The following is a 12,998-nucleotide window of genomic DNA, read 5'->3' as shown; positions in this document are numbered from 1 at the left end:
CCGGAGCGTGAATTAGGTAAAGTATGGTTCGGGCGGTGGAGGGTTAAGGGGGCCGGCTTTTACATTCTTGCAGCGGGATGACATTCGTCTCATTGAAAATGACAGGGAAGGTATCCGCAGTGGATTTTGCAGCGAACTTGCAGCGTGAAATCCACTGTGTATATGGTACGTGTGAACGCACCCTCAAAGGGGTTTTGCCACAAATGTTTATCACATATCCTCTTACTCATGGCTTTACAAAATAAAAATCTTTACCAAATTCCCTGTTGTGTACATGGTAGTCCAAGACATGGTTCACATAGCTTTTGTAAGTAGGTAGGTAGTCTGCAGGAGTATCCCTACTTTTAATGAACCGTAACTGAAACCTGGTGGGTCCATTTAAAGAATTTTTTTTTTTTTAAAGTGGGTATTCCACTGGGGGCCAGACCACTAACAGTCACAAGAATGGGGATTCCATGTCTCTATGACTAAATAAAATGCAGCTGATCTATTCATCTCTATGGGAAAATAAGAGTACACCTTCATTCAACCAGAGGGAAACAGGACCCCAAATGTGACAGTCATTGTCCCAGTGGTCCGGCCCCCACCAATCTGCCATCATTAATAGGGTCAATCGTGACCTGCTCAGAAAAGGGACTGGGCATGATGCATGTGAATAGAGACAGCATTAAACAGACATCCATCTCAACTATTAAAATAGAGCTTTTTTTTATTAATGGAATAACAAAAGTGCCTCTTTTTAAATAGTCTTCAAAATACACCTGTACAACTTACAATAATATATTCAAAATATTATGTACAAAATATTACCTTGTTCAACATGTGCTTCTCTCTAGCTATGTATCAATGATAAACTGCATTAAAAAGTCTCTGTGGAAAGCGTGCACATCAGATGCAGACAGTTCAGATTCTGATGCTAAAATGAAAAAAAATCAGTCTTTTGAACAACCTCCAAATAAGCCTGTTAAGATTTTGGCAAATACAGTACCTCAACTGCAGCCAGTGATGCACTTACACGTGAGGTGGAGAGAGTACGCTGTGAAACCTGAGAGAAAAATCAGCAGAGCCAGTCAGTGATCGGCCAGATCTTCTTAAAAGTGTCCCGTTACTCCATTAAAGGCATCATGATGATACTATCCATGTACATAAAAATGGAAGCATTGAAGTGTATGAAGAATTCAGTGTTCAGACGGTTTAGACTATTTGGCCACAACTGATGTCCATTTGTGCATGTACTTTATGCCCAAAGCCGAAGGAGTCCCTGCGAGGCCATTTAACAGCTATTGAAGTGGTTAATGTTATTTGCCCTCTTGTGAATTTCTTCTAAAAAACCTTCGAGCTGTTCGATCAGCATTCGCTTTTTAAACCTGAAAAGTCAATAGGATAAAAAATTAATTATATCTGCAGATCAGTATTGAGCATGTTTTCCAGTTGTTTATATAGAGTTAGCATATTCTGCACACTGTACGCAGACGACCAGTATTCACTTCGATCACCATGTTTAGAGAGTGCAGATCTTGCATTTCAGCATTTCGAAACTAAGGATTTTTTTAAAGGGGTTGTCTGGAATTACAAAAAAAAAATAAAAAAAATAGCATGACTACTTTCTTGCAAAAACAGCACCATCCCTGTGCTCAGGTTGTGTTTGGTATTACAGTTCAGCTCAATGGAACTGACCTGCAAAACCCACACCCAAACTGAGGACAGAAGGGGCACTGGAAGAAAGCAGACATGTTTCTTTAATCCTGGACAACTACCTTAACTATTTGGCTCATTAACGGATGTGGCCATGTGACTGCTTGATCGCTATTACAATTCTTCCATATATGCATTATATTATACCCATTAGTGTATGGCTACGCTCACACGTAGTACTGCAGTCTATTTTTAGTCAAAACCATGAATGGAACTGCAGAAAAAAAGAATAGATCTGCAACTTGTCTGTGTTTTAGACCCACTCCTTGTTTTGGCCAATAATAATAATCAAAGTACTACACGTAAATCCACTCTGAAACTAAAAAGCTGACAGACTGTATATTAGGTATCATGAAGGGCAGACCTATAGGCCCATAATGCCATTGGAAGCCACTGGTGTGCTGCAGCAGCACTGATGGGGTGACAGACAGCCCCCCCCCATACTGACCTCTTAAATGCCACAAGCACAGTAGAAATATGGGACAAAGCATCAGTAACAGGTGTCACGCTTTTAACTCCGACTGCCAAGGTGTAATTTTGCTGGACCATTTGATGACTGTACACCAGTTCCAATGTGCTTAAGCAGCAATTTACTTAAAAAAAATAAACACCCACAGATCTCACAAAATATCAGCCATATCCAGTTTCAGACGTATATAGCCAAAATAAAATTAGCAGTGCTATAGTATACACCCACACACAAACATAAGACAAGATGTCACTGCTGCTCTATTCGTCACGGTGGCATTTAAGAGGATTTTACCATTAAGGACCCCGCACTCACCTTGCCGCCTCTTTGATAACATTCTGCAAGAAGTGTAGCCGTACTTGTAGACTTCCTTGTACGTCTTTTAACAACGCAAAAATAGTCTCATACTCTACAAAGAAGAACAGACACAGACAAATGACTGCATCTTTAATTTGTACGATAACACATTCTGACAAGTGACATTTTACACTATTTTCACTTGGCACGAGAATGATTTCATGTAGGTACTTTGCACCAACGTCTGCCCATATGGTTTCCTGTTTACCATCCCTCCCAAACAGCCCTTACTTGTTCAGTTCTATTTGTGAGGGCAAATTTAATTGGTACGAATGCTGCTTTCTCCCAACTCCCTAGTGGAACCATGTTTAGAGATTTCGATCTCCTTCCCTAGGCACAACGTACATGCCAGGTAATAAGACTACAGAGAATGCGTATGTAGCCAGAGCGAGCTGTTGTATTGTTGGCAACGAGAAAAACATTGGTCAGAGATGGAAATCAGAGATTGCCCCAGAGCTTAGCTGCTAAAATTATGACTTAATTAAAAAGCCATTAATGGTGCATACAAGGTGGTTTACCTTTTTCTATATAGTCCACCACTATAAGGAGATTGCTCAACAGACTATAGTATGCATGATATGGTTACTTACTTCTTCCAGGCTTTCTGATCTCTTTCATTATTCTGCTTTTTAGCTCTATATTGACCTCCTCATAGCTACGACAAGGCCGCAACCTCCTCATTTTGTGTGAAAATGTGGCGGTGTCATTTCCAAAGCAATTTCCCACATCTCCAGGAGCTTTTGAGTTATCAATAAATAGATCGGAGTTACTAGAACCAAAGCTGTCTGAGTCTCCGTCTTCTGTGGAGTCTTCGGCGCTTTCCAGAGAGTTTAAAGAGACCTGGGACAAAGTCTCAAACTGGTCTGAATTATCCATGAACACATCTGTGGAGAGCTGGTCTTCAACGTGATTTTCTGCGTTTTCTGCTGGAAATATACTATTATGCAAGCCAGGTTCTAGAGTAAATGTAAGAGATAAATGAAGAATGTCAGCATTCCCTTATCCTGGTACTAATTCTAAATGTCCTATAAACCAAGTCATTGCCATCCAACTTCACAGCATGTGGTCTGCTTCTTTTATTACAAGTATACCTAACATACATAGACATTACCTCATATTAAAAGCTAACATTTTATCATCCATATTAAAGGGGTTGTCCGGCGATAAAAAATTATTCACAGAATAACACACATTACAAAGTTATACAACTTTGTAATGTATGTTATGTCTGTGAATGGCCCCCTTCCCTGTGTCCCACCACCCCCACCCGTGTACCCGGAAGTGTGGTGCGCTATACATTACCTGTCGCGTGCCGACCACGGTCTCCGATCCTCAGCAGTGACGTCTTCTTCGGGAGGCCGGCGGATCTTCCCGAGTGCCGGCCGCCCTCTGCAGCGTCATCCGAAGCTCAGCCGCGATTGGCTGAGCATAACTGTGCTCAGCCAATCGCGGCTGATGACGCGGCTGATGACGCGGCCACGTCATCAGCTGCTCAGCCGCGATTGGCTGAGCACAGTTATGCTCAGCCAATCGCGGCTGAGCTTCGGATGACGCTGCAGAGGGCGGCCGGCACTCGGGAAGATCCGCCGGCCTCCCGAAGAAGACGTCACTGCTGAGGATCGGAGACCGTGGACGACACGAGATGCGGTGAGTATAATGCACCACACTTCCGGGTCTAGCGTGGGTGGGGGGAAACACGGGGAAGGGGGCCATTCACAGAGATAACATACATTACAAAGTTGTATAACTTTGTAATGTGTGTTATTCTGTGAATAATTTTTTATCGCCGGACAACCCCTTTAAAAGATCACAAAAGTGTGCCAGGAGATTACCAAAGAGACCACTGAAAACAGAAAATACCATCATACCCTGTTTTCCTGAAAATAATACAGTGTCTTATATTAATTTTAGGCTATTACTGGGGCTATTACTGATATAGACATAAAATATACTAGGTGGAGAAAAAGTATTAAAAAGTAATATTCTAATAATGCATAAATAGTATGAAGGCTGTTATTCACTTCAGATAATTATACATAGCTCTAAGCACAGTGGCGCAGTGAGTAGCTGTGGTCAGTATCACACACACATACGTTTATTTATTGCTCCTGGTTTCTGCATGTCTGGAGAAGTCTGGTTCCCAGGAGATGGTGGACCTTTTCCTCCTATGTGGTTGTTTACAACTGGAGACTGAGGTCTGTTACGTAACAATGGTGACATACATCGCCTCCTTTTCGGGATCCCCAGCATATTCGGTTCTCCTGGTCGCTTGTGCTTGTTTTGATGTCCGGACACAAACTCATCAGCTTCATCAATCATCATCCCCTGGAGAAGGAAAATGAGAGGATGGGGTTATCCTAGGATTATAAAAAAACACTTTACCACCCCTGTCCTTGTGTGTGGTATTACAACCCAGCTCCATTCACTTAAGGGGGTGCTCCAGCGTGGGGGCACTTTTTTGGGGGGACTGGGGAGGAGGTGGCTGAAATAAAAGACGTCCACTTACCTCCCCGGTTCCAGCGGCGGGTCCCGCATCACGGCGCCCGATTCTCAGCCGCTTCCGGGTGTCTGATGCCGCCCGAGACGCTACGTCTCAGGGCCGCTCAGCCACTCAGTGAAGGAGGCGGACTTCAAATGGATCCCGCCTCCTTCACAGAGTGGAAGTCTTGGGCAGCGTCAGACACCCGGAAGCGGCCGGGCACCGGAGCGCCGTGATGCGGGACCCGCTGCTGGAACCGGGGAGGCAAGTACACATCCTTTATTTCAGCCACCTCCTCCCCGGTCCTCCGAAAAAAGTGCCCCCTCGCTGGATAACCCCTTTAAACGGAACAGAGCTGCTAAACCCCACACCCAAATAGAGGGAAGGAAAGGTGCTGCTTCTGGGGGAAAATGCGGCCTCTGGGGGAAAATGCGGCCATGTTTTTCTAAGCCTGGATAACTCCTTAAATAACAGCTAGATAGAATATTTACAAAGTATACAGAGAAAAGGAGAAATCTAAAACCAGAAAAGAATCCATTATAAAACTTTTTAAAATGTAGAAAGGAGGGAATGTCACCAAAAAATTATTTGCTTAAATCAAGTCTACGTGAAAAGGTAAATAATTGTTGCAGCTTTTAATTTCCATGTTCAAAATCCTATATATAACATTGGATTAGGCCATTCACAATAGGTGATAGTCACAATTATTTTCCTCCCCAACTTGAATAGTGACCTCTGCACAGAGATCATGCCCAGAACTCTTTCCCATAGAGAGTTGGCTGTGTCAGTACAGTACCATGAAGATTTAAACTGTTTCAGAGCTCCCGGCATCATAATGATACATGACGGCAGGAATTCTGAAAATCCGCTCCGTTGCACACCGCCCATGAATACGGACTGTGCTCAGAACGTGGGAATAAGGCTGTAGACTTCAGAATGTGCCATATTAGCCACAGTTGTTCAGACCAATGAATCATAAGCATTTGTAGACTAAGACTGCACTGTGAAATTTTAGTTTTCACCAACTATTAGTCGGCTTACTTCAAATTATTGCACTACAATTTTGGAGCATAGCATTTCAGGCCACGTCTCTTTTGCTTCACACCCTTTGTCGAGCTAGCCATCTTCAGTATACGCAGCATCATACATTTGTCTCATTTGCTCTGAGCCACAATTTTATCGCATGTGGAACCAAAATTCTAGCACATCAAGAATAGCAAATGTGACCCAATGAGTCCCCTCCAATCTACTGGTTTCTATGTCCAAGATCTAAATGACTATTATCTAGTCTTTGATAGCAAAAACTAAAGCCATCTTATCCATACAAAGTTAAAAAGGGGTTATACCTTTTTATCCAGTTTAAAGGGATTTCCAAATGTATGCAGTCTCCTGGGCTGATCAGCATCCAGCTCTCTTAGTGGTGATGGGATATTCCTTAGATATTCCTGGTAGTTTCCCATCTGTACTATAGGTATACTGTGTATCTGGTCTGAGAAAGAATAAACATGCACAAGTTATTCTCACAAGCCAAGCACAGTGAATTTAGGCAAGGTTATTTACTCAGATGATTAACCCCTTAAATGGTTTTTCCAGATAGAATGAACTTTTCCCCTATCCACAGTGCACTTAAAAGGTAAAAAACTTACATGTTCTCTTCTATAGGTGAGCCTGAATACAATAACTTTTCCAAGCTTTAATTATTTTTTGCTACTGCATCGCTTTGATCAGTGATACCAGTGCTCTGCCAATAGAGTCTGCTTCAGGATATGAGCACAAAAGGAATTCTTGCAGAAAACCTGCAGTGGCTTCACTCGCTGCCTGTCCCATAGACTATTTTATGGTCAGGTAGATTCTGCCGTCCACCCAAAGAATGGACATGTCCATTCTTTGGGCAGATGGCGGAATGAGTCTGATCATATAGTGGAGTCTATGGGACAGGCGGAGTGTGACGCTAGAGCGTGCAGGGACGAGCGGCGGAATCCGCTGCAAGTTTTCCGCGAGAATTCCTTTGTGCTGATACCCTGAGGCAGGCTAGATCACAGTTAGGAACGCATGGAGTTATTAGAAGTATTAGACCTCCAGCTGTCAGGGAATCTGATTGGTCAGGGACAATAGATCACTGCTGTCTGTCACTGACTGTGAGCAAAAGCATGGCATACAAATATGGCCGAGGTGGCTATGCCGTACTTGTATGCCATGCGTCACCTAGTGGTTAAACATTGATGTGCCACCAAACCACCTAGATTTTGACCTAGTAGACTACACAAAGAATAAGGGGCCATACTTGTGCCAACACTTCCTTGGTTTGCCTGCATGGAATTTATATGTATGCTGTTTTTTAATAAATAGGTTTTATATCAATTTTTATAAAGGATCCGCAGCAATTTCACACTAAACTAGGCAACATTCCATTTTATTGCTATTGAAGGGTGGGTTCAGACTAAGGAATTCCGTTGCTAGAACACGCACCTCTCCACCCGTGCCATAGACACCATTCTATGCACGGACAGACAGCCGTGAGCGCGTTTTAGCGACGGAAATAGTCGGAATTTATCAGCGAGAATTTCGTAGTCTGAACCCACCCTTACTCAATACACTACACCAACTCACCTTCATCTTGTCCACTGAAAACCTTGCGTGATGACTTAAGGAGATTTGTCCTCATCCGGGTAAGGTGATCCAAGAGGTTAGTTCTTGAGATATCATAGGCATTTCTAAATGTCTGTGGTTTTAGGTCCTACAGAAAAATAAAAGCATATACATGAGAATGTGCTGTGTATTAGACGCCATGTTTGACCACAGCAGACATGTCAGCCATACCTTATTCAGCAGAGCGATCTGGAAACCAGCAAACTCTTTCATGTTCAGTTCAAGCATTCTCTGCGGCATTTCTCCTGTGATCTCCTGCAATAACTGCTTAAAATCCTTCCTGACGGCCAGTGATGGTATACTGGTGCCGTTTATGACTTTAATACCGGTTTCTTGTGGACATTTTTTCCCAATGGAACTGATCACTCTATCGGATTCCATTTTGGCCTAAAGTAGAAAAGGAAATACCTATACATTTTACTGATACCTATAAAACATTCCCAAATCACATGCAGAATTTCTTGCCTTGTCAGTGTTCATTACTAGAGGATATCTGGAATTCCAGCAAGGGTTTAGTTGGGCACCAGATGAAATTTGTAGCTGTGTGCCAGCCAACTAGGTCATGACAGAGTGGCATTTATTCTGTAACATGGCACCTAATGCTGTATTAGACCAGCAGTAACAGGTATAGACTAATATCACACTGTACCTGTTGGCTGAGTTTTTTGAGGTAGGACACAACACTATAACTCAGCCCATACTCTAGGTTTTCTGGTATGAGGTTTGGGGCGCCCATCATCCTTAATGCTTTCTTTAGAGGCTGTAAAATAAGGAGACCAAGTTAACAGCATGTTAAGACTTAAGATATAAAACATTAAAAATACACAAATGCGATACATACTCCAATGTAGTAAGGTGGCATTGTTTTCAAATAGGTCTCAAAAAGTTGCCTCCATTTCAAAGAAGGTTTAGCCTTGTGGATCTTGAACAAGTCATCTGGGAAGAAATACAAAGGAGATGGTATTAGTTATGTTTCCCCTTTAAAAGGGGTTGTCCAGCGAAAAACTTTCTTTCAAATCAACTGGTGTCAGAAAGTTATATAGATTTGAAATTTACTTAAAGGGAACCTGTCACCCCCCCGTGCCGGGGTGACAGGCTCCCGACCCCCCGTTAGAGCCCCATATACTCACCTTATCCCGCCGGGTCCCGCTTCTGGAGGTGGTCAGGTGACTGAGATCTCAGCCGCTGCAGCCCGGCGCGCGCGCTGAGAGGAGTCCAACACCCATAGAGAATGACGGAGCGCTGGACTCTCCTGTCATTCTCTATGGGTGTTGAACTCGCAGCGGCTGAGATCTCAGTCACCCGACCACCTCCAGAAGCGGGACCCGGCGGGATTAGGTAAGTATATGGGGCTCTAACGGGGGTCGGGAGCCTGTCACCCCGGCACGGGGGGTGACAGGTTCCCTTTAAGTCTTCCCATACTTATTAGCTGCTGTATGTCCTGCAGGAAATGTTTTATTTTCAGTCTGACACAGTGCTCTCTGCTGACATCTCCGCCCGAGACAGGAATTGTGCAGAGCAGGAAAGGTTTTCTATGGGGATTCATAGAAAAACCTAGACAGAGTTCCTGTCTCGGCCAGAGATGTCAGCAGAGAGCACTGTGTCAGACTGAAAATAAAACATTTCCTGCAGGACATACAGTAGCTAATGGGAAAAGTATGGGAAAACTTGAGATTCTTTAACAGTAAGTAAATGACAAATCTATATAACTTTCTGACACCAGTTGATTTGAAAGAAAAAGATTTTCACTGGACAGCCCCTTTAAGTGTTTGCAGCGGATTTTACACTTGAGTTTTGCAGTGAATCCACCGCGATACTCTATTACATCCTATAGCCCTGCATTCTTGCAGCAGATTTTCATAGTGACATCCATATTTAATCAATTGGCTCCTGGTAAAAACAGCAGCAGCTGCTTACATGCCCGCTCTCTCTTGCTGAGTTCCCAATTCAGTCTCCAGGTCCCTGCTCACCGACAGCCCTCTCAGCCAATCAGTGCTCTGTGCCACTGCCACCAATGAATGGCTGAGTGAGCCATCAGTGAGCAGGGACCCGGAGACAGAATCAGGAGCGCAACCAGGGAGAACAGGCAGGTAAGCAGTTGCTGTTTATTTTTACCAGCAACCAATTAGTTAACCCCTTACCTCATCATACAGTTTTCATTTTTTGCCATTTTGTTTTGTCCTTCATGTTTAAAAGGTCATAGTGCTCATATTTTTTTTACCTACAGACCCATATGAGCCCTTTATTTTTTTGCAACAACAATTGTACTTTGCAATGACAGACCTCCTTTTTCCATAAAATATGCTGAAAAACCATAAAGTTATTTGCGCAGTTATTTGCTTTAGCTGTCCAAGCATGATGGGAAATGTAGTTTTGCAACAGCTGGAGGGCTGAAAGTTCCTCGTCCCTGGTCTATACATTGCCGGGCCCTTCTCAACCAAGTCCTGTATCACTGCATAATTACAAGAGCCCTATGCGCTCTTTAAGGTCACTAATATTCCAGAGGATAAACTATTTTAAGTATCAGTCAGGTCTAAAAAATGCATTTTGCACTTGAGCGCCTGAAATGACAATTTTTTTCTGCTCAGCAAGTTGATCTCCCAAACCTACAATAATTAACACCATTTATACAAAGATAGCCTGACAGCAGATGTGTAGAATAGTAGGAAATTCATACCTAACAAAGGGAGGAGTACAGGGTAGTTATAAGGCATCACAAAAAGATTTACACAATTCAGGGCAGTGCTGGCTTTTAAGTAACCAAAGGGATGGCCGAGTTCACTGTACTTAGCACTGTTCACCACAAATACCTTGAAATAAAGAGACAAAAAAGAAAACATAGTTAATAGATGACCAAATCAAATACGCCAGATGGATTTAAGTGTATGCAGTTTAAGTAGGTTGCTTAAAGGGGTAGTCATAACTTAATTGTGTCCACTATGCAGGACAAGGAGACAAAAAGCCAACTAGACGCAGACCTAGAATGGAGGAAAATTTTCCCCAAGGCTCCATGTAATCTCTACTGGCCTTCCGAACAATGCTGAGTGTTCGGGGCATTCAGGGTCTCTGTGGATTTCCTCCATGTACTCTGGTTTCCTTCCACACCCGAAACATACAGATAGGTGAATTTCGATTGAGTCCTGATGGGGACAAACTATGTAAAGTGCTAGGGAATTAGTCATTATTATTGTGATCAGTGGGTGTGTTAGTGGTCATACACCATCGATCAGCTCTTATCCTATATATAGGGGGATACCACAAAAAGTTCAGTAAGACTGACTAACCATCTAATGTATATGGGGATGTGTCGAATGTAAATACTAATAAAAAGTGCAGAAGAAAAGGAAACCAATAAATGTGTCTGGCAGTGGTTTATGCCAGTTCCTACATTGAGAACACATGCATGCTCAGCCTGAATTTATATGACGGGGGTCGAGAGGAATATTTGTTGACTAAGCAAGTGCTTGGTCTACAGCTATTAAAAGCGTATAAGCTACATAATTATCTAGCGTATTCACGGGCCCCTACCTGGGAGAATCCCGTTTAGACTATCCTAGTTGGCTTGCAGCCCTGGACTTTCCAGTAAAACACTGTATCCTGGTTACTCCTGAAGACCTAGTACCCTTTTGGGTGATATGCACAAAGCCCAAGGGGCTTGAAGGTGAGCACCTCATCAGTACCTTACACTATAACTTAACCTGCTTGTACGGTATCACACGAGGTGCTGCTGTCTGCCTTTTTTTTCCATTCTCTCCCTTATTTAAAGCCTATGGCCAGCGTCCTGAAAAACAACTTGACAGACTGTTTAGGAGGACAAGCCGTAAGAAGCGCATTCACTCCAGGCAGTGACATTTACCAACCACATAGGCTTACAATATGCGGCTACCCACAGTGGATAATAGAGCCTAAAGAGACCATGACCAACTAAAAAACTTTTGACGTGTCAGAAGTTTTTTCCCCATGGCAGGTACTCATTAAGATCTCCGTACACTTTCTTTTTGTCGGCCATACCCACCATTTAGCCATCCATGTAAAATTTGAGGGTCTCTCCAGAGTTAAAAATCTTAATTCTAAAAGCACATATACACATGAACTTACAGGCCAGCAAGTATGTGGGGATTTTCTCTCCAGAATATACTGTGTCAGTGGTGATGGCTCCAATTCATACTTGTCAAATGGCAGCTTCTCAATAACCATTGGCTCAGAGTTGGTGCAAGAAAACTTCACAACAGGATGAGCGGTTCGAGGCGGCTGTTAAAAGAAAAATAAATTTATTTCCACACATCATAGGACTCTGGAAGTTGCGCACAGACACCCACCAAACCACAGTTAGTAAAACGCTCCTCATATTAAAGTTACCCCACATTGTATTTTGTTTTCTCAATGTACAAATCCATAAGAGAATGTATATTAAAAAAAAAAAAGTATAAATCCATGTCTTTTTGCTCGTGGTTCAGAGACTGAGGCTGTGTGTTGTGGTTTATTTCTGAATAATTTCCAGCAGCAATGTCAGGCACAATGCTTCCGAACTTACTAGGGTCGGAGAATTCTGGTCTGGCCAAAAAGATTCCGGTATTGGCCAGTGGCCTAGCGGTACTCCAGTTTTAGGATTTGGTCTAACATAGATTAATTTCCGACAGTTGTGCCATGGCTGAGGTCCAGCTGGTTTGATGGCTTCTGTAATTCCATCTAAAATACAACATGTTATTAAAAAGAGAAAGGTTAATGCGGACTCGACAGCATGCAGTTCTGGAAAGATGACAGTGCACATCAACACAAGAAAGGATTATGAAAACCTCATGCAGATATCCAAGATGGCAGGGCTATAGCTTGGCTAAGTGAGTACAGAAGTAAAGAAAACCTATTCAGGAAAGAGAAAATAAAAAAAATGCGATGTCCAGTTACAGCAAACAGAATCTGTTAGGACTGGATGTACTGATATATAACGTATTCAATTGAGCCTTACAATAAGCATAGTGGAACTTAAATTTTTTTGCATCAAAATAAATTTCACTACTAGGTGTTTTTTTCCCCATGTGAAATCAAGCAGCACTGTAACGCGCAATGTATGAGGGCAGCATAAAATAGTTACAGAAATACTGAACAGATCGGTGTATTACTTATATTATTCTCTGATATTCAGGAGAACGGGCTTTGTGCCGCACCACTCACCCTGTTGATTGACAGCTGTTTGCCTATACACGGTATAGAAAGGCCATTGCCAATCAGCGGCTAGTGGGCAGAAGGAGCTGGTGCTCATGAATATCGAGGATTACTGAGCACACAAATAATGGAGAGGACTAGAATGCAGAGTGCAGCATCCTTTTTATTCAGGATGATATCAGCTGC

The 12,998-nt window shown here is 42.8% G+C and overlaps 1 protein-coding gene across 2 annotated transcripts in view; it reads right to left on the bottom strand.

Moving 5' to 3' along the window:
• Positions 1 to 691: 691 nt before the first annotated feature.
• Positions 692 to 12,998, bottom strand: part of INTS6 (integrator complex subunit 6) — a 38,619-nt gene continuing 26,312 nt past the window's right edge. Inside the window, exons 7-19 of one of the 2 annotated variants that reach the window (XR_011363147.1) lie at positions 12,184 to 12,338; positions 11,748 to 11,900; positions 10,327 to 10,459; positions 8,491 to 8,585; positions 8,299 to 8,409; positions 7,821 to 8,036; positions 7,611 to 7,737; positions 6,347 to 6,489; positions 4,615 to 4,846; positions 3,112 to 3,477; positions 2,480 to 2,573; positions 1,016 to 1,367; positions 692 to 916 (exon numbers count right to left, since the gene is read on the bottom strand). Coding sequence is in view for 1 of the 2 variants with exons in the window: in XM_069969981.1 (XP_069826082.1) it covers positions 1,274 to 1,367; positions 2,480 to 2,573; positions 3,112 to 3,477; positions 4,615 to 4,846; positions 6,347 to 6,489; positions 7,611 to 7,737; positions 7,821 to 8,036; positions 8,299 to 8,409; positions 8,491 to 8,585; positions 10,327 to 10,459; positions 11,748 to 11,900; positions 12,184 to 12,338 (1,919 nt within the window). In the remaining variant the exon portion in view is untranslated. Of the gene's footprint in view, positions 1,368 to 2,479; positions 2,574 to 3,111; positions 3,478 to 4,614; positions 4,847 to 6,346; positions 6,490 to 7,610; positions 7,738 to 7,820; positions 8,037 to 8,298; positions 8,410 to 8,490; positions 8,586 to 10,326; positions 10,460 to 11,747; positions 11,901 to 12,183; positions 12,339 to 12,998 lie in introns of both variants that reach the window. The other variant, XM_069969981.1, reaches the window with a different exon arrangement.

This window comes from Dendropsophus ebraccatus, chromosome 5, assembly GCF_027789765.1.
Source record: "Dendropsophus ebraccatus isolate aDenEbr1 chromosome 5, aDenEbr1.pat, whole genome shotgun sequence".
Lineage (NCBI taxonomy): Eukaryota > Metazoa > Chordata > Amphibia > Anura > Hylidae > Dendropsophus > Dendropsophus ebraccatus.
The sequence above is the reverse complement of the archived record's forward strand: the minus strand, read 5'-3'. Positions and strand labels throughout refer to the sequence as shown.